The sequence below is a fragment of the Neovison vison genome, chromosome 6, assembly GCF_020171115.1.
Source record: "Neovison vison isolate M4711 chromosome 6, ASM_NN_V1, whole genome shotgun sequence".
Taxonomy (NCBI): Eukaryota; Metazoa; Chordata; class Mammalia; order Carnivora; family Mustelidae; genus Neogale; species Neogale vison.
The window spans coordinates 45,992,017-46,017,705 of record NC_058096.1 but is presented as its reverse complement, the minus strand read 5'-3'; the positions used below and the strand labels follow the sequence as shown (position 1 = coordinate 46,017,705).

The window sequence follows — 25,689 nt, the reverse complement described above, 5'->3', positions numbered from 1 at the left end:
AGGTGCTGGAAGCTCTTCTCTCTCCTCCTCTCCTTTTCCTTTCTCTCCCTCCTCCTTTTCTTTATAGGCATGCCAGCCACCATGTTTAGATCTAAAAGAATGAGCATGACTTTTGTTTCATTTTGTTTTGTTTTGCCTGTCGTGTTAAGAAATCTGGATTATAATGAAAATATCAGAGAGAACACACTGAAAGACAAAATTTGCAACAGGAGAACTCCTATACACGATGTATGATTTTCCCCAGCAGAGCTGACTTCAATATGTACTTTCGTTCAGTTAGACATCTTAGGGGCTATTCTGTATTCTGGGAAATGGCTTTTTGTGTTGACATTGAGACTTTTCTTTACGACAAACACAAAGTACTGCTTTTCCATGTAATGGACATGGGTAAGAATTTACTATTTTTTGAATCCTTGTAACATCAATACTGTTCTTACATTATCTTGAGTGGATGTTTTGTAGTCAAAATAAAAAGGAAAGGACATTACCAATATAATGTCAACTGGATTAGAGGGATTTTTTTTTTTTTTGTAGTCTTTTACGAAGACAGATCTTTCTGAAAAAGTCTTTCATGAAAGACAGATCTTCCAGATCTAAACGTGATCTTGCAGACCTCTGCAGACTCTGCTTCCTCTGCTGTAAATGGAGGTAAGCACAAGGTTGAAGAGAGGATGAAGAGCAGATGAAACACTTGTCAGGGTCCCTGCTAGCAAGAACTCAATTCAAGTTTTGCTATTACTGTTAGTTTTGGAGAAGTGTTAGACAAGGATATACTTTGTTTCCATTTGCTCACCTGTCAGAAATAGGCATTGGTCTCAATCATTTTGACAGAATGAAATAATTTCCTTTGGGTCTTCTTTGGTGGTCTACAGAGCAAAGGAAACAGGCCAGAGCAGAGATGGGCCCTTGAACCCGATGTCCAGTTGGTCCAGCTTCCCTACCCAAACGTTTCTAATAATGAGTCAGACGTACAGAGCCTTAGGCTGAAATGAAAAAAATTGCTGAACTTGCAGTATCCTTTTAAACCAAGATTAATTCTCACTGCGGGAGCAACGCGATATAAATTACCGGTGACAATACAGAACAGCACATCATAGCATAGAGAGCCCAAAAGAAAGCGATGGGATCACCTGGACCTCTAGCTCCCTAAACTTGGACGGCTCACCTCGCCTCCCTGGGCTTCAATTTCCCCATAGTAAGAACCCGGTTGTACTAAAACTGTTGCCCCAAATCCAGAGGCTCATCCGCCTCCAACTAAAAAAAAAAACAAAACACAAACACAAACACAAGAACCATCTATGTCCTTTAACACTAAAGGGAAAAACAGGCTGGCGTGAACACGGAACCCGCACGGGTAGCCGGGAGCCAGAAGCATGCACCACGGGATCGAAGGGGAGGGGCGGGAAGGCGGCGGCGGGAGCAGGAGCCTGAGCGGGCCGCCCCCCAGCGTGCGCACGCCGCCCCGCCCCGCCCCGCCCCGCCCGCCCCTCCCCCAGCCACCGCCCCGCCCGCTCGCGGCCGCGCGCAACAGGCCGAGCTGGGTGAGTGCTGCGGGTTCCGCCTGCTGCTGTCCCGCGCCGCCCCTGGCGGGGTCGTGAGCGCCCCCGGGATCCTCGGGGGCCCGGGCTGACGGGTGCCGGTGCTTTCGGGACCGGGGACGCGCGCTGACGCGCTCCGTGATTACGGGGACTGGGGCAGGGAGGACACGCCGGGTCTGGTGCTGCCGGATGGAGGGGTCGGGTCACGAGTGACCTGGGCACCGAGAGTGGCCCCCGTGAGCCGCCCGTGGTCTGGAGACTGGGACGAGCGCTCGGAAGTTTGGAGGCTCCGCAGGGAGAGTGACGCTCGCCCTGGCCCCGCGGCAGGCTGCCTGGGAGCGCGGCCTCCACGTGGGCTGTGCTCCTGGAGTCTGGTCGGGCCTAGGAGACAGGCTTCCCAGCCAGGGAACCTGCAGCCCGGGCTGCGGAGCAGGGCAGCCGCGGCCCTCTGTCTCGCCCTAACTTTAAAATTCCAGCCCCCACGTGCAGTTCACTCAGCACGTGTGACTAGCCTGGTGGCCCGACAGTGGGTTGTCCAACAGGTTAGTGAGGCCAGGTTGCTGACTGTTTTCAGGAAGCAGGGGCCTGAGAGTCACAGGATGTGATTAGTCCACTAATTAATTGTAAATTCGACGCCAGGCCATTGATTTCACTGGACTCGCGTTTAAGTGGAGGAGCCTGATTTTCCCAGCCTATGCCACAGTCTCTTGGATGGATGCTTTTGCCTCTCCCGCCTCATCCTTTGGAACGTCCTACATCACCAAAATACATGAATGTGGTATAATCCATTTTCTCCTTAAAATGCAGGAAAGAAGATAACTGCCAATTAGAGCTTTAGGTCAACAAGAGAACCAGTTTTCCCTTTGGATAAACGTTCCTGTTGAGCAAAAAATGGTTTAGGTCAGCCTAGGCAACCTCCTTACAGGTGATATTTCTGTCCTGTGTGTGTGTGCCTTTGAGCAGAATTTGACTATACTCGGTGTGAATGGATCCAGAATTCCTATGGGGAATTTACTACATTCATGTGGATTTCTAGTCCCCAGCTACCAGAAGGACTAATCCAATGGGCTTCATATGGGGCCCAGAAGTGTGTATGTGAACAAGTGTTCCTGGTGACTACCCTGTAAAACACACCTCTGGAGACTATAAAGACACACCACTGAGGGCTAATGTGCCATTCAGCTCTGACAGTGCAGTGGAAAACCCAAACTACAACTGCCATCAGAACAATCCCCACTGAATAAATTGTTTTCCCCAACCCTGTTTTGTGTAAGGGTTTTGAGGACTTTTCTCTAAAATTATATATAAAAGATGAAAAAGGAGAATTCTGCAGACATTTCTTGGGGACCCATGTGCCACGTTCTGTGCTGGGCTCTGGGAACGTGCAGATAGCTGTTGTTTTCAAGAAGCTGTGTTGACTTCTTGTCAGGGAATATTTCTACAGAAAAGGAGGTTAGGACACTTAAAAATATAAAGGCTCTGTTTATATTTATCAGCCATGGAATGGTTATCAGTATTGATTTTATTGTAGAGTTCATTCTTTAAAGTTGGTTAGATCAATTTTTTTTTTTAATTTATGGACAGCTAATAAAATATGAACTGAGTTTTGGTTTAATCTTTTTATACTTTAATGTTTATAGTCAACTCAGATTGGGAACATTTGTTTTAACCTTAAAAATTGAAATATAATTGATATATAACATTACTTTCAGGTATATAACATGATTTTCTATTTGTATACATTATGGGATACCAGTGTTGCTGTTTGTTTTTTGTTAAGATTTAATTTATTTATTTGAGAGAGAGTGAGCAAGAGAGGAGAGAGCATTACCAGGAGTGGAGCACAGGGAGAGGGAGGGGCAGACTCCCCACTGATCAGGGAGCCCACTGTGGGACTGTATCCCGGGACCCTGGGATCATGAACTGAGCTAAACGCAGCTGCTTAACAGCCTGAGCCACCCAGGGACCCCTCCCCCCACATTATTTTCTCTTTCTTTCTTTTTTTTTTTTTTTTTAAGATTTTATTTATTTATTTGATGCAGAGAGGCAGGCAGAGAGGGGGGAAGCAGGCTCCCTGCTGAACAGAGAACCTGATGCTGGGCTCATCCCAGGACCTTGAGACCATGACCTGAGCTGAAGGCAGAGGCTTAACCCTCTGAGCCACTCAGGCACCCCCGCAATTACTTTTTTAAAGCTTTTTTTTTTTTTTTTCCTGTAGCTTTATAAAAATATTTACTCTAACTTCTGTTTGGGTGGTCTGTGAAGTTTATGGTCTGGCTTGTGTTGGCTTTACTTTTCTAGACAAAGGTTGTTCTTGTTTAATTACTATATTTTTTAGATTCTGAGATAGGCTTTTTTACTTTTTCTGAAATTGTGATGCATCTTAAGATTTTTACATGTTTAATGTGCTAGGGTGTGTCATCTCTTCTCCCCTCCACCCCCAAAAGCTGTTAAAAAGAATGGTTGTCTTACAATATGGGTAGTGTGAGAATCAGAGAAATAGTATATTTTCCCAGTAACCTCTTAGCCAGTTTCCAATTAACTGAGCCTCAAATCATTTCAATATGAACATAGAAAAACAAGATATGCTGTAACTTTTGGCAGTGGGAGTAGTGAAATTTATATTCTAACAAAAGCATTTGTTATGCAGTCAGTGCTGGCTTTATTTTATTGGTGATTATAGATGGGAAAAAATGCTTTAAGTGATTTTATTTTCAGCTTAAGTATTTTTTGTACTTCGTTTAACCACACTTCCTGGAGAATGTGCTTATACTGTATTTATAAATTGGGCTTAAAGATAAGCCTTTTATTGTCCTCTTCCTGCTCTCCGCATCCCTTAGATAAATTTTAAACTGACCAGTTGTGAGAGATAAGACATGTATGGCTAACTATGAAATTACTTTTTCATTATAGGATACCTTAATGACACAAACCTTCTGAACCAATTTAACACTTTTTAAAAATTGGGAGCAATGTGTTGGGGGTCTCTAAGACCATCCCTAGGTTCAGTCATTTGCTGGGACTCACAGCTGATTTATTAAAGCAACAGACTAGGTGCTTAATTGGCCCAGCAACTAGTTGTGACTATACCTGTGAAATATTGCCAACCAGGGAGGCTCAACAGACACTTCAGAACTCAGGGTTTTTATTGGGGGCCGACCATGTGGGCATCCTCTGCCTGGTGCTAAGCCCCAACCAGAATTCCAGACTCCCAGAAGGAAAACTGGTCTTCATTATAAACCACAGTGCATAAACAATATAGGCACAGTGAGTTATTTTTATTAATTAAAGGTGGTGGGAATGCTCCTGAAATCTAAGTTCTCAGACAATAGCCAAACACGGGACCTTTCGAAGGACAGGCAGTAACTCTTCTGCACTAGTTGTGGTCTTTACTGAATCTGTCTTCATAGCTCCTTGTCTCTTTACCACATCTGGGTTCTAAGTACTAGCAATACTTTGTCTCACTGAACCCTTGATTCTTCAGTTAAGAAATCAAACTGGTCTCGGGAACTTAGGAGGAATAGGAAACATTTTCAGAAAATGTGACTTAGGGATGACATATCCTAAAACTTCAAAAAAAAATTTTTCCCCTAAGCTTAAGCCCTTACTCCTCCAATGCAAGCTTTTAGTGTCTATTTGTAACCGTTTTCCTCTTCAGTCCTGTGTTTTCCTATCAAAAGCACTTGATTTGAGCTGTTTATGGGTACAAAGTTTAGAAGCTAAAATGAGGCCACTAGAGTTGTTGTATATTTTGATGTTTCCACTTCCTAAATTGCTCCATTTACATTTGGGTTGCATTCATTTATAAATTAGTTGTTACAGTGTGTAACACGTATTTCCAGGTTGCCAGGCCAGACCACTAATTCTCCTTAGTTCACTATATAGCTGAAATACACCTTAGTTATAATAACAAAAGAGCAGAAAACAGTGTGCTTACAATTCTGCTAGCCCTACAAAACAGAAAGCCATAACATCTATTAAGTTACTGGGAAAAATTGTTTTTTATAAACATAATGGTTCTTAGCCTTTTTAGGGGGCCAAAAACTCCTTTAAGAATCGGCTGAGGGTTTTGAAGTGGCGGGGGGGTGGGAGGTTGGGGTACCAGGTGGTGGGTATTATAGAGGGCACAGCTTGCATGGAGCACTGGGTATGGTGAAAAAATAATGAATAATGTTTTTCTGAAAATAAATAAATTGGAAAAAAAAAAAAGAATCGGCTGAGAGCAATGTGCCTACACCCCAAATATACAGATACACATACACTTTGAAATAGAATCTTGCAGTTTCTGGAAAGTAATTTGAAATACCATCCTTGAATCCCAGGTGAAGGACAGCAGCATTATAAATGTGACGGTAGTTGCGGTTTGGGGGCAGTTCCGAGAGAGGCTCAGCAACGCTGGGAGTGTCGCTACTCAGATGTGGGCTGTGGACTAGCAGCAGCATTATTACCTGGGATCTTGTTAGAAATGCAGAACCTCAGCCCTGCCTCAGCCCTAGATGCCCAGGTGATGGGCGTGCATGTTAAAGTTGGGGGGAGCACTGTGTCTGAGGTTACTGATGTTGGTATTTTATTGTGTCTTCTCTTCGTTTAAAAAGTTAAAGCTTTTTAAAGATGGGGTATACCTATCTTTAGCTTTTACTCTGCAGCCTCTAACTCGTGTTTTTTGGGTTTTTTGTTTGTTTGTTTGTTTTTTAATGGGAGCGGGGTTTCCCATAACGTAGCAATTTTCAAGAATAAGCTGCAGATCAAAAGTGAGGAGATTTATGTGGTGAGGAAAAGATTTGGGAACAGGCAGCTTCTCGCTGCCGCCACCAGGTGACGCCACTGGCCCAGGGCACATTGGTCGCCTTCCTGAACAGCAGTTGGGGGTGGTGCTGTGCCGAGGAGCACTTGGCAGTGGGCCCCTCTTGGTAGTTCTTGAGGCAAGTGTTTGTAACTCAAGAGTACATCTAATTAGGTTTGGGACCTGGTGCTGACAGAAGCCAAATTTGGGATTTTTAACTGCTGTGTCAGCGGCCGCCGGCTGAACCTGTGACCCGGAACTGCCAAGATAGCAGAACCATTCATTTGGGATCATTATACCTCCTAATAAACAGACAACGAATTTCATGACTTAGTGCTGATGTACAAGAAAAACATGCTTTCCTTTAGATGAATATGTAATCGGAGAGTGGTTGAGGCTGAATCCTATCTTGGGATTTGTGGTGTTGGCTGGAGGCTCTGTCACATCCCAGAGGAGATGGCATTGACTTCCAGATTCTCCTGAAAGTGTCATGGTCACACAAGCTGTGTGTGCATGATCTGCTAACACAGACACTGGCACTCCTAGTTAGCCTAACCATGCGTGTGCTTTGTTCTTTGGTAGGTCCATTTCCTCACTGCTTTGTCTTGAGGACGCAATGATGCGGAAGAAAGCAAAGCCCACAGGGAAGGGGAAGGAAGAGGGATCTGTTCCCTGTAAGCAGTTGAAGATGGAGGCAGCTGGTGGACCCTGCTCCACTTTGAATTTTGAAAGCCCCAGTGATCTTTTTGAAAGTTTAATCTCCCCCATCAAGACAGAGACTTTCTTCAAGGAATTCTGGGAGAAGAAGCCCCTTCTCATTCAGAGAGATGACCCTGCAGTGGCCACATATTACCAGTCTCTGTTCAGGCTGTCAGATCTGAAGATTCTCTGCAGCCGGGGTATGTACTATGGAAGAGACGTGAATGTTTGCCGCTGTGTCAACGGGAAGAAGAAGGTTTTAAATAAAGATGGCAAAGTGCACTTCCTTCAGCTGAGAAAAGATTTTGACCAGAAAAGGGCAACAATTCAGTTTCACCAACCTCAGAGATTTAAGGTAACAAGTTCTCCTCATCACAGAATCGTTTTGTGTGTTAAAGTGCTAACATTTGGCCCCAGATCAGCTCAGGGATGAACCTGGGATGATTAGCGTCCTGCCAGTTTGAATGCTCTTTAAATCCATTCCAAATTAGGAGAGCCTGTGTTATCTTTTAGCTAAACTGTTAGAATCACCCAACAACTCAGGGGGACATAATTCGGTGTCATCACACCGTAAAAACGGTATTGCAAGTTTATAAATTAACATTAAACCTCCAGGAGCATGTTCTGTGGGTGGTTGATGTTTCGGTGTGTATGGTAGACATTTCTATTTGGTTTGTCCTGTCATTATAATTTAAGACATGATAGTGTCAGGGTGATCATTTTCTTCTTGAAGTTGGTTCCCTTTACTGCTCACAACGAGCTAAGTAGAGGCTTTGGAGCTGTGACCAGATAAAGTACCAGATGCATGTTTAAGAATGAGACTTTACCCTTATTAACAGCCTCCAGGTAACTTGGAGGGTGTGGGTCCTGGAACTACTCCCAGGGAGGCCATCACAGGTGGAAAGTAGCTTTGATTTGCAAGTCTGGGAGTCTTGGCTCATTTTTTATTTATTTTTTATCAGGCTTAACATTCAAGAAATAATTGACTTTCTCTCTGCTCAGTTTCTGCTTCATAAAATAGAATCTTAGCTAATCTGCTTTTGTAGATGTTTGAGATCTTTAGATGACAGGTGGCCCAGAACAAATGAGGGCCTCTTTTCAGTTCAGAAATCCCCTTTCATGACCCATGGCTGAACCAAAATGGCAGCATGGGAGGAGGAGGAGAGCTGTCTTTGAGCTTCCCTGGTGAGGATTCTGGCTGTGTGATGGCTCCTGGGACTTTGTCATCAGTTATCTGTACTGTTTCCTATGACTGAATTTAGTTGCTTTGTTAGAGCCCATTGGCCAGATCTAGTGAATGCCTTTTCCTCTCTTGTCCAGAGTAACTTGAACCTATTTGTGCTCCGGATAAAGTATAAGTATTATTAGATGTTTCAGTACAAGTCCTGATTTCAGATAGTCCATCTCATGCAGTCATAAGAAGTTGAATTGTTCCTGGAGTGCCAACCTTTTGGCCCAAACACTGAGAAAGAATTTATAAATAACTTGCCAGACCAAGTCATGATTTTAATTCAGGAAATATGGATACCATGGTGCTTCTCTCTGAGCTAGTCGTTGACTCTTTTGTTGGATAGAAGCAGCACTTTTTTTAAAAAGTGGGTTTTAGACACTTAATAACTATGAACATAAAAGGTCAATGGAGCTGATTATATGTAATTTGGTAACAAACTAGTAAAAGGTTATCATTTGCCATATGAGTGGTGTCCTTAGTGGCTGTCATTACTCTACTCTAGAATCATCTTGGGCTTTTCCCTGCTCATCTCTTAAGTCCTGCACATTTCTCCTCTGATTCCAGGTGGCCAAGAATGTATTTTCTTTGCCCTGTTGACTCAGCTCTTTAGCCAGGTTTAGGAAAGTGGGAAGAATGAGCTTTCTCGGTCGAAAGTCAGCCCCCAGGCTAGACTGGGATGTACCCTTCTAATTTTCTCTTTTCACCACCTGAGAGACCTATAGGAGCTCACCCTCTTAGAGTGGATGCTGGCTTCTAAATAGTTTATTATGAGAAGGTTTAGTGAGTGTGTGTGTGTGTGTGTGTGTGTGTGTGTTTAGGAATGTGCATATTAATATCAGGATAGTAAAAGTCTAGAGGCAGTTCATCGCTGGCTAGGTTGAGAGACTGTTAAAGTAGACAGTGTCTTATTTGTTGAGTTTCAGAATGTGTACAAATCCTTTTCTAGTTGGTCTGGAAATGAATAAGGAGGTTATCAGAGAGCCCTAAGTTGTTTCCCACCTTCTTTGGATATCCATATGTCAGAGGTCTGAGTGTGTTTACCAAATCCACATAATGTTCACTTTTGAATTGTCTTTTTTTATATTATTTATTTATTTGAGAGAGAGAGAGAGAGAGCAGGAGCGGGGGAAGTGTGGAGGAAGAGGGAGAAGTAGACTCTCCCCATAGAGCACAGAGCCCAATCTCAGGAGCCCAAGATCATGACCCTAGCTGAAGTCAGACGCATAACCTACTGAGGCACGCAAGTGCCCCACTTTGGAACCTTCTAACAGACATTTGAAATAAGGCATTCACTGTGGTCTCTATTTTGTATGTGAAAACATTGGAGTTCAGAGCTATGGGCCTTTTCCATAGCTGCTAAGTAAGGACTTCTGACTCCAAATCTAAGGCATTTTCCTGCCATACCTTTAAAGATGTTGATCGCTACGTAGCAGGGCTTTGCCATGTTTGTTTTTGCCTTTCTTTAGGTGTACCCATGGGCTTCTGGTTCCACAAGCAGTAGCATTCAGTTTTGATTTTTATGAGTAGGTCAGTGGAGAGAGAAGGTTGTACCTAGCTAGGGGAGAAGCTTCCACCTTCCCTTTTCTCTGCTCTGGGGTCCTCACTGGCATCGCCAGACAAAGTTGGGAGTCCTGACTTAAAGAAGACAAATTTTGATTGCCTGGGTGGCTCAGTCAGTTAGGTGTCTGCCTTTAGCTCAGGTCATGATCCTGGGGTCCTGGGATCGAGTCCTGCATTGGGCTCCCTGCTCTGCAGTGAGCTTGCTTCTCCCTCTCTCTCTCTCTCTGTCTCATGAATGAATACATTTTTTAAAAAATCTTTTAAAAAAGACAGGTGTTTTGTTTTGTTTTAAGATTTTATTCATTTATTTGACAAAGAAAAGAGCATAATCAGGAGGAGCAGGAGAGGGAGGAAGAGGCTCCTTGCTCGGCAGGAAGCTGGACATGGGGCTCGATCCCAGTACCCTGGGATCATGACCTGAGCCAAAGGCTGACATGTAATGACTGAGCCACCCAGGTGCCCCAGAAGACAGGTTTTAAGAGCCTTTTTGTGCCTAAGTAAGTCAGTGTTGGTGAGGCAATAACACTTGTATATTGCCTTGCAATTAAGTTGTTTTATCTGTCTTAGTGGGGGAGTACTCATTTTACAATAAAGATGCTAAAGTCATTTAGTTTGTAGCTACAACTTGTATTGAGGTGGTTTGACTTTATGTCTCTTTCTACTAGGCTATACTTAGCAGAATCAGGAGCTAAAGGTCCAGGAGAATTGAAAAATTATGCAACTGATAGACCCAGATGCTTGAGCTGGGAGCCATAAAGTCACCCATCTGGTCCTGAGATGCCTCTCAGGCCATCAGAAGGAGTAGCCCTGGTTTTCTAATGGTTCCAGTTATAGTATGGCTGTAATTACAGAGCCAGATCCTGCTGGCCCCTCCCTGGTATAAATTAGGCTCTTTGGGGGCTCTCTTAACTCCTTAGAGCTAATCAGAAGCCATTAAGTTATTCTTCCTCTGTTAAGTAGAACCCTTGATCTATAAATGGATCAGTAGCCCAGTGGTCTTTATAAAGGTGTCTTCCAAAGTGCTTTTCCTACTGACCTAATTCTTTCCCACTTGATACTTTTAATACTGTAGATCCTTTTTCAGTCAAATGGTAAGACCGACTCCCAAGCTGTAGTCATTGGCTGACTCCCCAAATTTTTAAAAATACATTTTAGTGTCTTTTGTATACTAAGCACTGTACATTCATATCCTTGAGACTGAATGTCTTTAGTAACTGCTAGTGTCCTTGAAGTGACTTGTGTTTCCTTTCAGATGATTCCTAAAGAGGCAGTATGGGGCCAGGGCTAAAGGGCTCCAGCCAGGCTGCCTGGATTTCAATCCTGGCTCCATCATATGTTAGCTCTGTGTTCTCGTGCTTTGGTTTCCTCATCTGTGAACCGGACATTAAGACATTGCTCCCCTTACGGGACAGGGTTGTTGGGAGGGTTATTTAACCAGTGTATGTAAAGCACTTAGAAACAGGGCCTGGCAGAGAAGGGGGGCTAATACCTTCCTGGCCTGATTGCTCCCCTCCTCTCCTCAGCATTCTTAGTCTCTCTCTCAGGAAGTACTGTAGAACTCTCCCTGCACACCCCCACACCACTGCAAAAAAATTCTTGTACTTTAACGAGTCTTTCCCATTTCAGTAAGGTGAAACAGGCACTAATTAATTACCCAGCCAAATCTAGAAGGGTTTTAATCCCCTTTCTCTTCCCAAACCCCATTGTAGTTCATCATAATCCCTCACAGCCTGTGCTACTTCCAGGGTGCATCTCCACCTCCTCTCCCCCCACCACCCTGCTCATCTCTGGCCTGGGCTCCTGCCTTAATAGCTTCCCAACTGATGTCTTTTCATTTTTTCCAGGCCACTCTCCACACAGTAGCCAGAGTGAGCTTTCAGAAATGTACATTAGCTCTCAACTCTATGGTCAACTAATCTTTGACAAATCAGGAAAGAATGTCCAATGGAAAAAAGACAGTCTCTTCAAAAAATGGTGTTGGGAAACTTGGACAGATACTGCATAAAAACGAAACTAGACCATTTCCTTACATCACACATGAAAATAGACTCAAAATGGATGAAGGACTTCAGTGTGAGACAGGAATCCATCAAAATTCTTGAGGAGAACACAGGCAGCAACCTCTTCAACCTCAGCTGCAGCAACTTCTTCCTAGAAACATCACCGAAGGCAAGGGAAGCAAGGGAAAAAATGAACTACTGGGACTTCATCAAGATCAAAAGCTTTTGCACAGCAAAGGAAACAGTCAACAAAACCAAAAGACAACTGACAGAGTGGGAGAAGATATTTGCAAATGACATATCAGATAAAAGGCTAGTATCCAAAATCTATAAAGAACTTATCAAACCCAACACCCAAAGAACAAATAATCCAGTCAAGAAATGGGCAGAAGACATGAACAGACATTTCTGCAAAGAAGACATCCAGGTGGCCAACAGACACATGAAAAAGTGCTCCACATCACTTGGCATCAGGGAAATACAAATCAAAACCACAGTGAGATACCACCTCACACCAGTTAGAATGGCTAAAATTAACCAGTCAGGAAATGACAGATACTGGCAAGGATGCGGAGAAAGGGGAACCCTCCTACACTGTTGGTGGGAATGCAAGCTGGTATATCCCCTCTGGAAAACAGTGTGGAAGTTCCTCAAAAAGTTGAAAAGAGAGCTACCCTATGACCCAGCAATTGCACTACTGGGTGTTTACCCTAAAGATACAAATGTAGTGATCCGAAGGGGCACGTGCACCTGAATGTTTATAGCAGCAATGTCCACAATAGCCAAACTATGGAAAGAACCTAGATGCCTATCAACAGATGAATGGATAAAGAAGAGGTGGTATGTATATACAATGGAATACTATGCAGCCATCAAAAGAAATAAAAATTTTGCCATTTGCAATGACGTGGATGGAACTAGAGGGTATTATGCTTTAAGTCAATCACAGAAAGACAATTATAATATGATCTCCCTGATACGAGGAAGTTGAGAGGCAACGTGGGGAGTTTGTGGGGGCAGGAAAAGAATAAAACAAGATGGGATTGTTAGGGAGATAAACCATAAGAGACTCTTAATCTCACAAAACAAATTTAGGGTTGCCAGGGAGAGGGTGGTGGGGTTATGGTCATTGGGGAAGGTATGTGCTATGGTGAGTGCTGTGATGTGTGTAAACCTGGTGATTCACAGACCTGTACCCCTGGGGCAAATAATACATTATATATTAATTTAAAAAAATAAAAGAAGCTTCCACCCTAGTGAAGAATAATATAGAAAACCGAGAAATTGGCAAGGCAGGGATCAGGAGTCATGCAGGATTTTACACAGGGCCATGAAAGATCTAATGTATATATATATTTTTTAATTTTTTAATTAACATATAATGTATTATTAGCCCCAGGGGTACAGGTATGTGAATCATCAGTCTTACCCAATTTATAGCACTCACCATTAGCACATACGCTCCCCAGTGTCCCTCACCCAGCCACCCTGTCCCTACTGCCCACTGCCATCCAGCAGCCCTCAGTTTGTTTCCTGAGATAAGGGTCACTTATAGTTTGTCTCCCTGGTCCCATCTTGTTTCATTTTTCCCTCCATTCCCACCACGAACCCCTGTCCTGCCTATCACACTCCTCATATCAGAGAGATTATATGATGATTCTCTTTCTCTGACTTAGTTTGCTTAGCATACTACCCTCTAGTTTCATTCACGTTGTTGCAAATGGCAAGATTTCGGGTTTTTGATGGCTGCATAGTATTCGTGTGTGTGTGTGTGTGTGTGTATGTGTGTGTGTACCACATCTTTATCCATTCATCTGTTGATGGACATCTAGGTTCTTTCCATAGTTTGGCTGTTGTGGATATTGCTGCTATAAACATTCGGGTACACGTGCTCCTTTGGTTCAGACATATGTATCTTTAGGATACATACCTAGTAGTGTGATTAATGGGTCATAGGGTAGCTCTCTTTTCAACTTTTTGAGGAACTTCCATACTGTTTTCCAGAGGGGATATACCAGCTTGCATCCCCAACAACAATGTAGGAGGGCTCCCCTTTCTTGGCATCCTCGTCCAAACCTGCCATTTCCTGACTGGTTAATTTTAGCCATTCTACTGGTGTGAGGTGGTATCTCACTGTGGTTTTGATTTGTATTTCCCTGATGCCAAGTGATGTGGAGCACTTTTTCATGTGTCTGTTGGCCACCTGGATGTCTTCTTTGCAGAAATGTCTGTTCATGTCTTCTGCCCATTTCTTGACTGGATTATTTGTTCTTTGGGTGTTGGGTTTGATAAGTTCTTTATAGATTTTGGATACTAGCCCTTTATCTGATATGTCATTTGCAAATATCTTCTCCCACTCTGTCAGTTGTCTTTTGGTTTTGTTGACTGTTTCCTTTGCTGTGCAAAAGCTTTTGATCTTGATGAAGTCCCAGTAGTTCATTTTTTCCCTTGCTTCCCTTGCCTTCGGTGATGTTTCTAGGAAGAAGTTGCTGCAGCTGAGGTTGAAGAGGTTGCTGCCTGTGTTCTCAAGGATTTTGATGGATTCCTGTCTCATATTGAGGTCTTTCATCCATTTTTTGAGTCTTTTTGTGTGCGGTATAAGGAAATTGTCCACTTTCATCCTTCTGCATGCGGCTGTCCAAGTTTCCCAACACCATTTTTTGAAGAGATTGTCTCTTTTCCATTGGACATTCTTTCCTGCTTTGTCGAAGATTAGTTGACCATGGAGTTGAGGGTCCATTTCTAGGCTCTCTATTCTGTGTCAGTGATCTGTGTGTTTTTGTGCCAGTACCATACCATCTTGATGATTACAGCTTTGTAATAGAGCTTGAAGTCTGGAATTGTGATGCCACTAACTTTGGCTTTCTTTTTCAACATTCCTCTGGCTATTCAGGGCCTTTTCTGGTTCCATATAAATTTTAGGATTTTTTATTCTCTTTCTTTGAAAAAAATTGATGGTATTTTGATAGGGATTGCATTAAATGCATAGATTGCGTTAGGTAGCATAGGCATTTTCACAATATTTTTTCTTCCAATCTATGAGCATGGAATGTTTTTCCATTTCTTTGTGCCTTCCTCAATTTCTTTCAGCAGTACTTTATAGTTTTGTGAGTACAGACTCTTTGCCTCTTTGGGTAGGTTTATTCTTAGGTGTCTTATGGTTTTGGGTGCAATTGTAAATGGGATTGACTCCTTAACTTCTCTTTCTTCTATCTTGCTGTTGGTGTATGGAAATGAAGCTGATTTCTGTGCATTGATTTTATATCCTGAAACTTTACTGAATTCCTATATGAGTTCTAGCAGTTTTAGAGTGGAGTCATTTGGGCTTTCCACATAAAGTATCATATTATCTGCAAAGAGTGAGAGTTTGACTTCTTCTTGGCCGACTTGTGTTGAATAGCAGTGGTGATAGTGGACAGCCCTGCCGTGTTCCTGACCTTAGTAGAAAAGCTCTCAGTGTTTCCCCATTGAGAATGATATTTGCTAGGGTTTTTCATACCTTTGATGATATTGAGGTATATACCGTCTATCCGCACATTGTGAAGAGTTTTAGTCAAGAAAGGATGTTGTACTTTGTCAAATGCTTTTTCAGCATCTGTTGAGAGGATCATATGGTTATTTTTCTTTTATTAATGTCTTTTATCACATTGATTTGCAGATACTGAACCAACTTAAAGCCCAGGAATAAATCCCACTTTGTTGTGGTGAATAATCCTTTTCGTGTATTGTTCGATGCTATTGGCTAGTATTTTGGTGCGAATTTTTGCATGTGTGTTCATCAGGGATATTGGTATGTAAATTCTCCTTTTTGTGGGGTCTTTGTATGGTTTTGGGATCAAGATAATGCCTCATAAAATGAGTTTGGAAGTTTTCCTTCCATTTCTACTTTTTGGAACAGTTTCAGGAGAATAGGTATTAATTTTTCTTTAAATATTTGGTAGAATTCCCCTGGGATGTCATCTGGCCCTGGACTCTTATTGGGAGATTTTTGATGACTGCTTCAATCTCCTTACTAGTTATGGGTCTGTTCAGGTTTTCTATTTCTTCCTGGTTCAGTTTTGGTAGTTTATACACCTCTAGGAATGCATCCATTTCTTTCAGATTGTCACATTTGCTGGTGTATAGTTGGTTGGATTAATTGTTTGTATTTCTTTAGTGTTGGTTGTGGTCTCTCCTCTTCATTCATGATTTTATTAATTTTATTAATTTATTTTATTAATTTATTAATTTGGGTCCTTTCTCTTTTCTTTTGGGTAAGTCTGGCCAGGGGTTTATCAACCTTATTAATTCTTTCAAAGAACCAACTCCTAGTTTCATTGATATGTTCTACTGTTCTTTTGGTTTCTATTTCATTGGTTTCTGCTCTGATCTTTATTATTTCTCTTCTCCTGCTGGGTTTAGGCTTTCTTTGCTATTCTTTCTCTAGCTCCTTTAGGTATAGGTTAGGTTGTATACTTGAGACCTTTCTTGTTTCTTGAGAAAAGCTTGTATTGCTGTATGTTTTCCTCTCAGGACCACCTTTGCTGTGTCCCACAGATTTTGAACAGTTGTGTTTTCATTTTCATTTGTTTCCGTGAATTTATTCAATTCTTCTTTAATTTCCTGGTTGACCCATTCATTCTTTAGTAGGATGCTCTTTACCCTCCTTGTATTTGAGTTCTTTCCAACTTTCTTCATGTGGTTGAGTTCTAGTTTCAAAGCACTGTGGTCCGAAAATAGGCAGAGAATGATCCCAATCTTTTGGTAACAGTTGAGATCTGATTTGTGACTCAGGATATGATCTATTCTGGAGAATGTTCCGTGGGTACTAGAGAAGAATATATCTTCTGTTGCTTGGGGATGGAATGTTCTGAATATATCTGTGATGTCCATCTGGTCCATTGTGTCATTTATAATCTTTATTTCCTTGCTGATCTTTTGCTTAGATTATCTGGCCATTTCAGTAAGGGGACTGTTAAAGTCCCCTACTATTATCGTATTATCCTCAATGTGTTTCTTTGAGTTTGTTATTAATTGGCTTATATAATTGTTTGATCCTATGTTAGGGGCATAGATATTTAAAGTTGTTAGATCTTCTTGTTGGATAGACCTTTTAAGATTGATATTAGTCCTTTTAAGATTGACATTAGTCCTTCCTCATCTATTATTGTGGTCTTTGGCTTAAAATTTAATTGATCTGATACAAGGATTGCCACCCCAGCTTTCATTTGGTGTCCATTAGCATGGTAAATTGTTTTCCACCTCCTCACTTTAAATCTGAAGGTGTCTTTGGGTCTAAAGTGGGTTTCTTGCAGACAGCATATCAATGGGTCTTTTTTTTTTTTAATTCATTTTGATATCCTGTGTCTTTTGACTGGAGGCATTTAGCACATTTACATTCAAGGTAACTATCGAAAAATATGAATTTAGTGTCATTGTATTGTCTGTAAGGTGACTATTACTGTATATTGTCTCTGTTCCTTTCTGTTTTATTACTTTTAGGCTCTCTCTTTGTTTAGAGGATGCCTTTCAATATTTCCTGTAGGACTGGTTTGGTGTTTGCAAATTCTTTTAGTTTTTGTTTTTCCTGGGAGTTTGTTCTATCTCTGTTTATTTTCAGTGATAGTCTAGCTGGATATAGTATTCTTGGCTGCATATTTTTCTCATTTTGTGCTCTGAATATATCATGCCAGTCCTTTCTGGCCTGCCAGGTCTCTGTGGATAGGTCTGCTGCCAATCTAATATTTCTACTATTGTGTGTTACAGACTTCTTGTTCTGAGCTAGTTTCAGGATTTTTGCGTTGTCACTGAGACTTGTGAGTTTTACTATTAGAGGACAAGGTGTTGACCTATTTTTATTGAATTTGAGGGGGGTTCTATGTGTCTCCTGGATTTTGATCCTTGTTCCCTTAGCCACATGAGGGAAATTCTGCACTGTAATTTGCTCTAATATACCTTCTGCCCCCCTCTGTCTTTTTCTTCTTCTTCTGGGATCCCAATTATTCTAATATTGTATCACTTATCTCTTGAGCTCTCCCCTCATGGTCAAGTAGTTGTTTGTCTGTCTTTTTCTCAGCTTCTTTATTCTCCATCATTTGGTCTTCTGTATCACTAATTGTCTCTTCTGCCTCATTTATCCTAGCAGTTAAGAGCCTCCATTTTTTATTGCACCTCATTAATAGCTTTTTAGATTTCAACTTGGTTAGGTTTTAGTTCTTTTATTTGTCCAGAAAGTGTTTTTTTCTTCCCCCCTCCGGAAAGGGATTTTCTAGTATCTTGTGCATCTTCTATGCTTTTTTCAAGCTCAGCTAGCATCTTGATAATCGTCATTCTGAACTCTGGTTCTAACATACTACTAATGTCCATATTGATTAGGTTCCTAGCCGTCAGTTCTCTCTCTTGTTCTTTTCTTTTGAGGTGACTTTTCCTGCCTTGTCATTTTACCCAGATAAGAATAGATGAATGAGAGAAAAAATACTAAAAGGGTAGCAATGACCCCAGAAAAATCTACTCTAAGCAAATCAGAAGAGACCTGAAATTGGGGGGAAAAGAAAGGAGAAAGAAGGAGAAAAATACACACACACACACACACACACACACACATATGCTTATATATATGTATATATATGATTAGAACAGAGCCATACACTTGATTTTGGGTGTATTTTGGTCTGCCTCCCCAAATTTTAAAGAAAGAAAAACATACATAGAAAGAAAACATATAAAGAATGAAAAACATATGTATACAAAAATAAACATGATGAAGGAATAGAATATGACTGTAAAGATGAAAATGAAAAAAAGATTCTAAAAAAGGAATTGTTAAGACAAGAAGTTGGTTGAGTAAAGAAAGAAAGAAAGAAAGAAGAGAATGTGATCGGCCTGGAGACTAGAACAAACCCATACGTTAGATTTAGGGTATATTTTGATCTGTTAGAAGAAACTGTATATCAAATGTTCCCCTATGTCTGGAGTTCTGCTGTTCTCATTGATCGTGAACTTGGTCTTGGCTGGATGTTCTTGTTGATCTTCTTGGGGAGGGGCCTGTTGCAGTGATTCACAGATGTGTTCATCCTAGGTGAAACTTCACCACCCTTGCCAGGGGTCAGGCTAAGTAATCTGTGTGGGTTTGCCTCTGTAGCTTTTGTTTCCTGAATTCTTTGCATACAACTTTAGAGGATGGGAATGAGGATAGCGGCCTCAAATCTCTAGCCCCATAGGAGCCAAGAGCTCAGAGCCCCACTCCTCACTGCACCCTCAGAGAAAAATAGTCAATCACTCTTGTCTCCCTGCTCTCCGGTTGCACTCTGTGCTCTCCCAGCCTGTGACCAAGTGTTTCTGTCTCTGGCACACAGCCCCATTTGGAGTCTCCAAACCCAGCAGATTCCTACAACACACTCCCGCACTGCTCCTCCCAGAGGGGGAAGGAAGGAGTCTCCTGGGATCTGCCACTTGTGGGGTCCCTGCTCAAAGAGCTGTGGCCCAGTGGTGCCAGAAATCATGGTTTATGGCAACCCTGAGGTGAGAGCCCACTCCTTGGTTCCGTCTCTGCAGCTGGCTTCCCTACTCTAATACCTGAGGGCTCTGCCACATTCAGGTACCCCCAGTCTTTCTGTGACCCTGAGGGTCCCGAGACCACACTGTCCCCATGAGGGCTCCCCCAACCCCCACCGGAGCAATATCCCTCAGTGGAGTAGACTTCTAAAAGTTCTGTTTTTGTGCTGCACTGCTATACCGCTTACTGGGAGTCGGCCCCTCCCCCCATGGACTATTTTCCTGTACGTTGCCTTGGATTCACTTCTCCACACATCCTACTTTCCAGAAAGTGGTTGCTTTTCTGTTCCTAGAATTGCTGCTATTCTTTTCTTCGATCTCCTATTGAGTTTTCGGTGTTCAGAATGGTTTGATAACTATCTAGATGATTCCTGGGACCTGATGAAATTTAGATCTCCTATTCTTCCACCATCTTCAGGATGGAAGCCTCTTGAGCACAGAGCTATTGGCTCTTTCACTGCTGAATTCTCAGGCATCTGGAACATGATAGCTGTGCAGTAAAGACTTGCTAAGTGAATAAGAACATGTTCTTGCTCTTGTTTCTGACATATTTTTCACCTCTTCTTCCACCTTTCTTCCTTCGTTTCTTTTTAAGGATGAGCTTTGGAGGATCCAGGAGAAGCTAGAATGCTACTTTGGTTCCTTGGTTGGCTCGAATGTGTACATAACGCCTGCAGGATCCCAGGGCCTCCCACCCCATTATGATGATGTGGAGGTAAGAGGAAGAAAATTGTTCTGCTCAGGGAAGGAGTCAGTGCGAGTGACTGAGTTAGATGTTGGGATTCAGTTCAGCTTCCTGTCCTTCTTGCTGTGTGGCCCCAGAGATCTTGACCTCACCTAGATGTTGTGTCAGATCAATTCCACCAAACTAGTTTCCTGCTCCTTCTCAAAGGGGAGAGGTGGTTCCTAGGTTTACTAATATAAAGAGCTACACACTCCTATGAACAGATATTTATTGAATCTGTCTATAGAAAAGCGTGATTGGCTTTTTCTCTAATTTCACAATGTAAGACTTTTAGTAAAGTGAGGTCACAAGTAATCCTTACATCTGCTTTCATTCTGTCCTTTTTCTGGAGCTGCCAAAAATAGATAATTTTTTCCATTTGTGAAAATCTTGGGGCAGCTTGAACGGAGATCATGGTTTCACTTAAGGTCTGGCCCCTTGACAAGTGTTGGTTCACTGTCATGTGGCTGCCAAACAAGTTTGGCCTAGGGAGTCTGTTGCTTTCCTTTTATGCTAAGACAGGTTATGAACACAGAGTTATTAGGAAAAAGCCCCTTTTCGCCCCTTTGAAAGCACTTTCATACCAATACATTGCCTGAAAGTTTTTGGTTTTGTTGTTAATATTTTAAGCAGAGCTTTGAGATACCTTTGGCTGAGTGAAGAATAAAAAACTTGAAGTTTTCCTGTCTGCCAAGGATGTTATTCAGGATCTTAGACCCTGAGGAATATATGAAGCTTGGCTTTTCCATCGGAGATTATGGGCTTTCAGCTGTCTGATGGAAGATTTAAAGGCAGGAGATCGGGGGATATAAAGAACCCAGTGAGGCTTTATTACAGTGAAGAGAATGAATATCCTTCCAGTATCGGGGCTCATGGTCACCTGTTTTTAAAAGTGGAAACCGGTGGTGGCAACTTTTAAGTGTTGAGTGAAATGCCTCACTAATCTCTCATTTTTATTTTTTATCTGAAACTTGTAATCCATCTGAGCCTTTGGAGGGCTAATGCTCTAGCACCACTCTGCCACGTGAGTTGTCAGGAAGCTCACTGACACTCCTGGGCCCTGTGGCTCTCTGTAGGTCTTCATCCTGCAGCTGGAAGGAGAGAAACACTGGCGTCTCTACCATCCGACTGTGCCCCTGGCCCGGGAGTACAGCGTGGAATCCGAGGACAGGATTGGGAGGCCGACCCACGAGTTCACGTTGAAGGTAAGCGACTTCCGTCCTGGCTGCTGCTCCTGACACAGGTTTCCATTTGGGTTTTAGTGTGTGTTCAGTGGTCCCTGTGGGAATATATGCAAGAGTGTGGGGTCGAGCTGGCTCTCGCTCATTAGCATGTGCAGCTTCTTTTTTTTTTTTTTTTTTTCTTAAAGATTTTATTTATTTATTTGACAGAGAGATCACAAGTAGTCAGAGAGGCAGGCAGAGAGAGAGAGAGGAGGAAGCAGGCTCTCTGCAGAGTAAAGCCCAATGTGGGACTTGATCCCAGGACTCCGAGATCATGACTCGAGTCGAAGGCAGAGGCTTAACCAACACTGAGCCACCCAGGCACCCAGCACGTGCAACTTCTAAAGGAGACTTGGTGTTTGTATGTAGAACGACTGAGGAAACGTTAAGTTCATTTTCCAAACAACCCGTCTCCAAATATAATCCAAGTTCCACAGGAATGGATTGTGAATTGGCTGACCACCAGCTTCTCCAGAGTAGAAGTGGGAGGTTTGGCCTTGGGCAGCTTCACCAAATCTAAGCCAGCCCACGGGACCTGGCTATAGCTTACTTAGGCAGAGCACAGCCAGGGACCCCTTAGTTTTTTTGTTGGTGAAATTCTAGCATGACCCAGTTTCTTCCTAAGAGTACAGTAGACTCTCTGGACTCAACTTTATGTTGAATTAAGATAAAACAGCTCAAATCATTCCAAAAATTCTACCAACCTGATAGACTTGCATGTAGTTATTATTGCATTTCTTGTGTCTTGAACTTGTAATTAGTTATTACTCAATGATTTATGGCTCTTCCTTGATTTCAAAAGCTTTTCCTGTTTGCCTGTGACTGGGAGAAATAATCTCCTTTTGTAGATGTGTGTTTATATTACGGGAGATTTGAATAAATACAATTAAAGGTAACTTTTTTTTAAGTTCTTGGTCAGCAGTCAGCAAACTATAGCCCATGGGCCAAAAATATGCCCTGTTGCCTTTTTTTCGAAAATCAAGTTTACTGGAACACAGCCACATCCCTTTTTTATTTGCCATCTCGGGCTGCATTCACATCACACCTGCAGGGTTGGCTGGTTGCCATGGAGATCACGTGACCTGCAAACCACAACTATTTACTGGAGCCCTTTACAGAAAGAGTTCACCAACCCTCTCTCTTGGTGAAGCATGTTTAATAGGCTCTTGGTTGATTATTTTTAGGCCATAGACTAAGCTGTCCATGGTGTCTAAGGCCAGCGCTGAGTTACCTAGCCTGACGACTGGCTACTTGCTATGCCCAAGAAGGTGGGTCTTCCTAGGTCTTCAGGTATAGATGGTGTGGGTTCTGGGAGGCAGTGGTGGGAGACTGGGAGGAGGTGTGGTGATGCCCATTAATCACACCCATCCTGTCTCAGTTCATTAAGAACAGCCCCAAGTCTCCTGGGAGGAGAAACAAGCATTGTGTACCATGGGTTTTTTTTTTTTTTTTAAAGTTATCCGATTTTAAAAATCTTTTTTTTTTTTCCAATTTATTTATTTTCAGAAAAACAGTATTCATTATTTTTTCACCACACCCAGTGCTCCATGCAAGCTGTGCCCTCTATAATACCCACCACCTGGTACCCCAACCTCCCACCCCCCTGCCACTTCAAACCCCTCAGATTGTTTTTCAGAGTCCATAGTCTCTCGTGGTTCACCTCCCCTTCCAATTTACCCAAAAGCACATACCCTCCCCAATGTCCATAACCCTACCCCCCCTTCTCCCAACCCCCCTCCCCCCAGCAACCCACAGTTTGTTTCGTGAGATTAAGAGTCACTTATGGTTTGTCTCCCTCCCTATCCCATCTTGTTTCATGGATTCTTCTCCTACCCACTTAAGCCCCCATGTTGCATTACCACTCCCTCATATCAGGGAGATCATATGATAGTTGTCTTTCTCCGCTTGACTTATTTCGCTAATGGGTTTTTATTCAAGTTGCATGTCTGTATACATATGGGGTTTAAATCAATGATGCTCTTCAAATGAAATCTTGTGTAAATGTCCCGTGTATGAAACAGAGAAGCTGAGTCACTCTGGGTGGGGAGGGCATGAAGGCCACAGTGAGGGTCACCAAACCCAGGGTCTCAGGATGAAGACCCCTCCTACAATGGAAACACCACTCTGGTTTGGGGATCTGACACACCTAGGTTTGAATTCAGCTGCTGTTACTTAAGAGCTGTGCGTTCTTGGGCATCTTATTTATCTCAGTCTCAGTTTCTCCTTTTTTGAAAAGGAGATCATAATAGTTACCTTGTAGGTTGTAAGAATTAAAAAATGTTTCAGTGCCTCTTTGTAATGAAATTCCTTGGAAGAGATGGCTCTATGTCAACATATTTATTGCTGCTTATCAAATTCCCACAAATTCTCACAAATTCAGTGGCTTAAAACAACACAGATTTATTAACTTATAGTTGTGCAATTCAGCAGTACAAAAGGGATTTGGTTTCACTTGGCTGAAATCATGTGTTGGCAGGACTGATTCCTTCCAGGGGCTCTAGGGAAAATTCATTTCCATGCTTTCTCCAGCTTCCAGAGGCCACCTGCATTCCTTGGCTCATGGCCCCTCCTCCATCTGCAAAGCCAGCAACGCAGAGCCTCGCCTTTCTCCCACTGCCATCTCTGGTTCTCTCTTGCCGTACCCTCTTCCACTTTTAAGTACCTGCCTGGATAATCTGGAATAATTTCCCTGCCAGCAGCCTTCATTGGCCTTGTCCATGTGCCCTAAATATTCATAGGTGCCCGGGGTTAGGACATAGACAGTAGGGAACTTGTCACAATTCCTGGTCTTCTCTCCTGCTCTCAGGCACTCCTCCCACCAGGCTTTCCTCCATTCCTCCAGAACCATTCTCCCCAAGGTTACTGGAGGCCTCCATGTTGTCAAGACCAGTATAGGCTTACCTCCGAGTCTGCATCCAGCAGCCCCTGGTCAGCCTTGCTGGACACAGTGGGTCATTCCTGCCTTCTTCACTAGGCTTCCGGGATGCCACCCTCTCTTCTCTTGCCCACCTACTGGCTGTTCTTCTTCATTCTCCTTTGCTCTTTTGCCCTCAGTCTTTGTGTCTCTGAAAGTTAGGGTGCCAGGTCTTATTTCCTGGACCTCTTTCCTCAATCCATACCTACTCCCATGGTTTTAAATTCCCTCTAGACTGTCCTATTTGCTGTGCTATGTTCTGTCTCTAGCCTACATATCTAAACTTTAGACTTATATCCAGCTACCTACTTAATATCTTCACTAAAAAGGTAAAAGGTATTGCCAGTTTAATATTCTGCAAAGCACACTCCCATTTCCCACCCTCTCCCTAGCCTCCTTTCCTGTAACTGGCTCTCCATTTTCCTGCTTGTTCAGGATAAAACCCTTGGATGTGGATCTATACAAAAGCCTCCTATTTGGTATCCCCATTGCAGACTTTTCTGACGTAGCAACCATATGATCCTTTCGAGTTCCATTGAACCCTTTGCCCAGACCTCCTTTTGAGAGCCATTGAACCCTTTGCCCTTTCTTTTAAATCTAGAATAAAAGCCGAAATCCTTAAAACAGCCCAGAATGCCCTGTCATCTGGCCCCTCTGCTGCCTTCTCACTTCATCTCCCATCATTTCCACCCTCGCTACTCTCCTACCACGTTGACCAATGCTTTTCAAAGGTGCCAAGCACATTTTCAACCTCAGGACCTTTGTGCTGCTCTTCCCTCTCCCTGGAATCTTTTCTGCCCAGGTAGTCCCATGCTGGCTTGCTCATTTCCTAAAGTCTCAACTGAAATGTCATTGTAGCAGAGTGAGGTATCAGTGCCCATCCTGAATTAAAATGGCACCCATTACCCCAGGCACACCCTGCCCCCCCCCCACTCCCATTTGCTTCATTCCTCTCCTTTTGCTTCTTTCATTTTCACTGCATTTACCACCGCTGGACCTTATTTATTTAATGCTCTATCTGCCTTGCTCCACTAGAATGTTTTTATGGTATCCGTTGACTCTTCCTTCTCCTCATGTTTGCTCTTTGTCTTGAATGAACTACCAAAAGGCAGGCCTGGTTTTGTTTACCACTCTATCCCCAGTGCCTAGCATGGTGCCTGGCATGGGAAGAGGGTGGAGATTGGTTAATCAGATGTTTGTGGTATGAATAAATGCACAAATGAAGGTCCCATTCAGAGGGGTGGTGCAGAGACATTGAGTGAATGATAGGTGTAATTGTGAGTAAAGCATTTGCTTGAAGGAGTGATTTTCCTGTCAGCTTGGGGTCATTCAGGGTGCGTGAGCTACCAAGATAGCGCTCGCAAATATGTTTCATTGTATATTGTTTCTTGCTTTAAGGAAAATCTTAACATTAAGAAAAGTTTTGTTTTGTTTTTGTTTAAATCTGCTGTTTCTTGAGCTGCCTCTGCAGGGCCCATGCTCTT

The 25,689-nt window shown here is 42.7% G+C and overlaps 1 protein-coding gene across 2 annotated transcripts in view; it reads left to right on the top strand.

Moving 5' to 3' along the window:
- The first annotated feature begins 1,509 nt into the window (after positions 1 to 1,509).
- RIOX2 (ribosomal oxygenase 2) overlaps positions 1,510 to 25,689 on the top strand; it is a 33,155-nt gene continuing 8,975 nt past the window's right edge. Inside the window, exons 1-4 of one of the 2 annotated variants that reach the window (XM_044251191.1) lie at positions 1,510 to 1,541; positions 6,904 to 7,375; positions 19,940 to 20,059; positions 21,145 to 21,273. In XM_044251191.1, coding sequence (XP_044107126.1) covers positions 6,938 to 7,375; positions 19,940 to 20,059; positions 21,145 to 21,273 — 687 coding nt within the window. In that variant the 5' untranslated portion in view covers positions 1,510 to 1,541; positions 6,904 to 6,937. The remainder of the gene's footprint in view (positions 1,542 to 6,903; positions 7,376 to 19,939; positions 20,060 to 21,144; positions 21,274 to 25,689) is intronic. The other variant, XM_044251192.1, reaches the window with a different exon arrangement.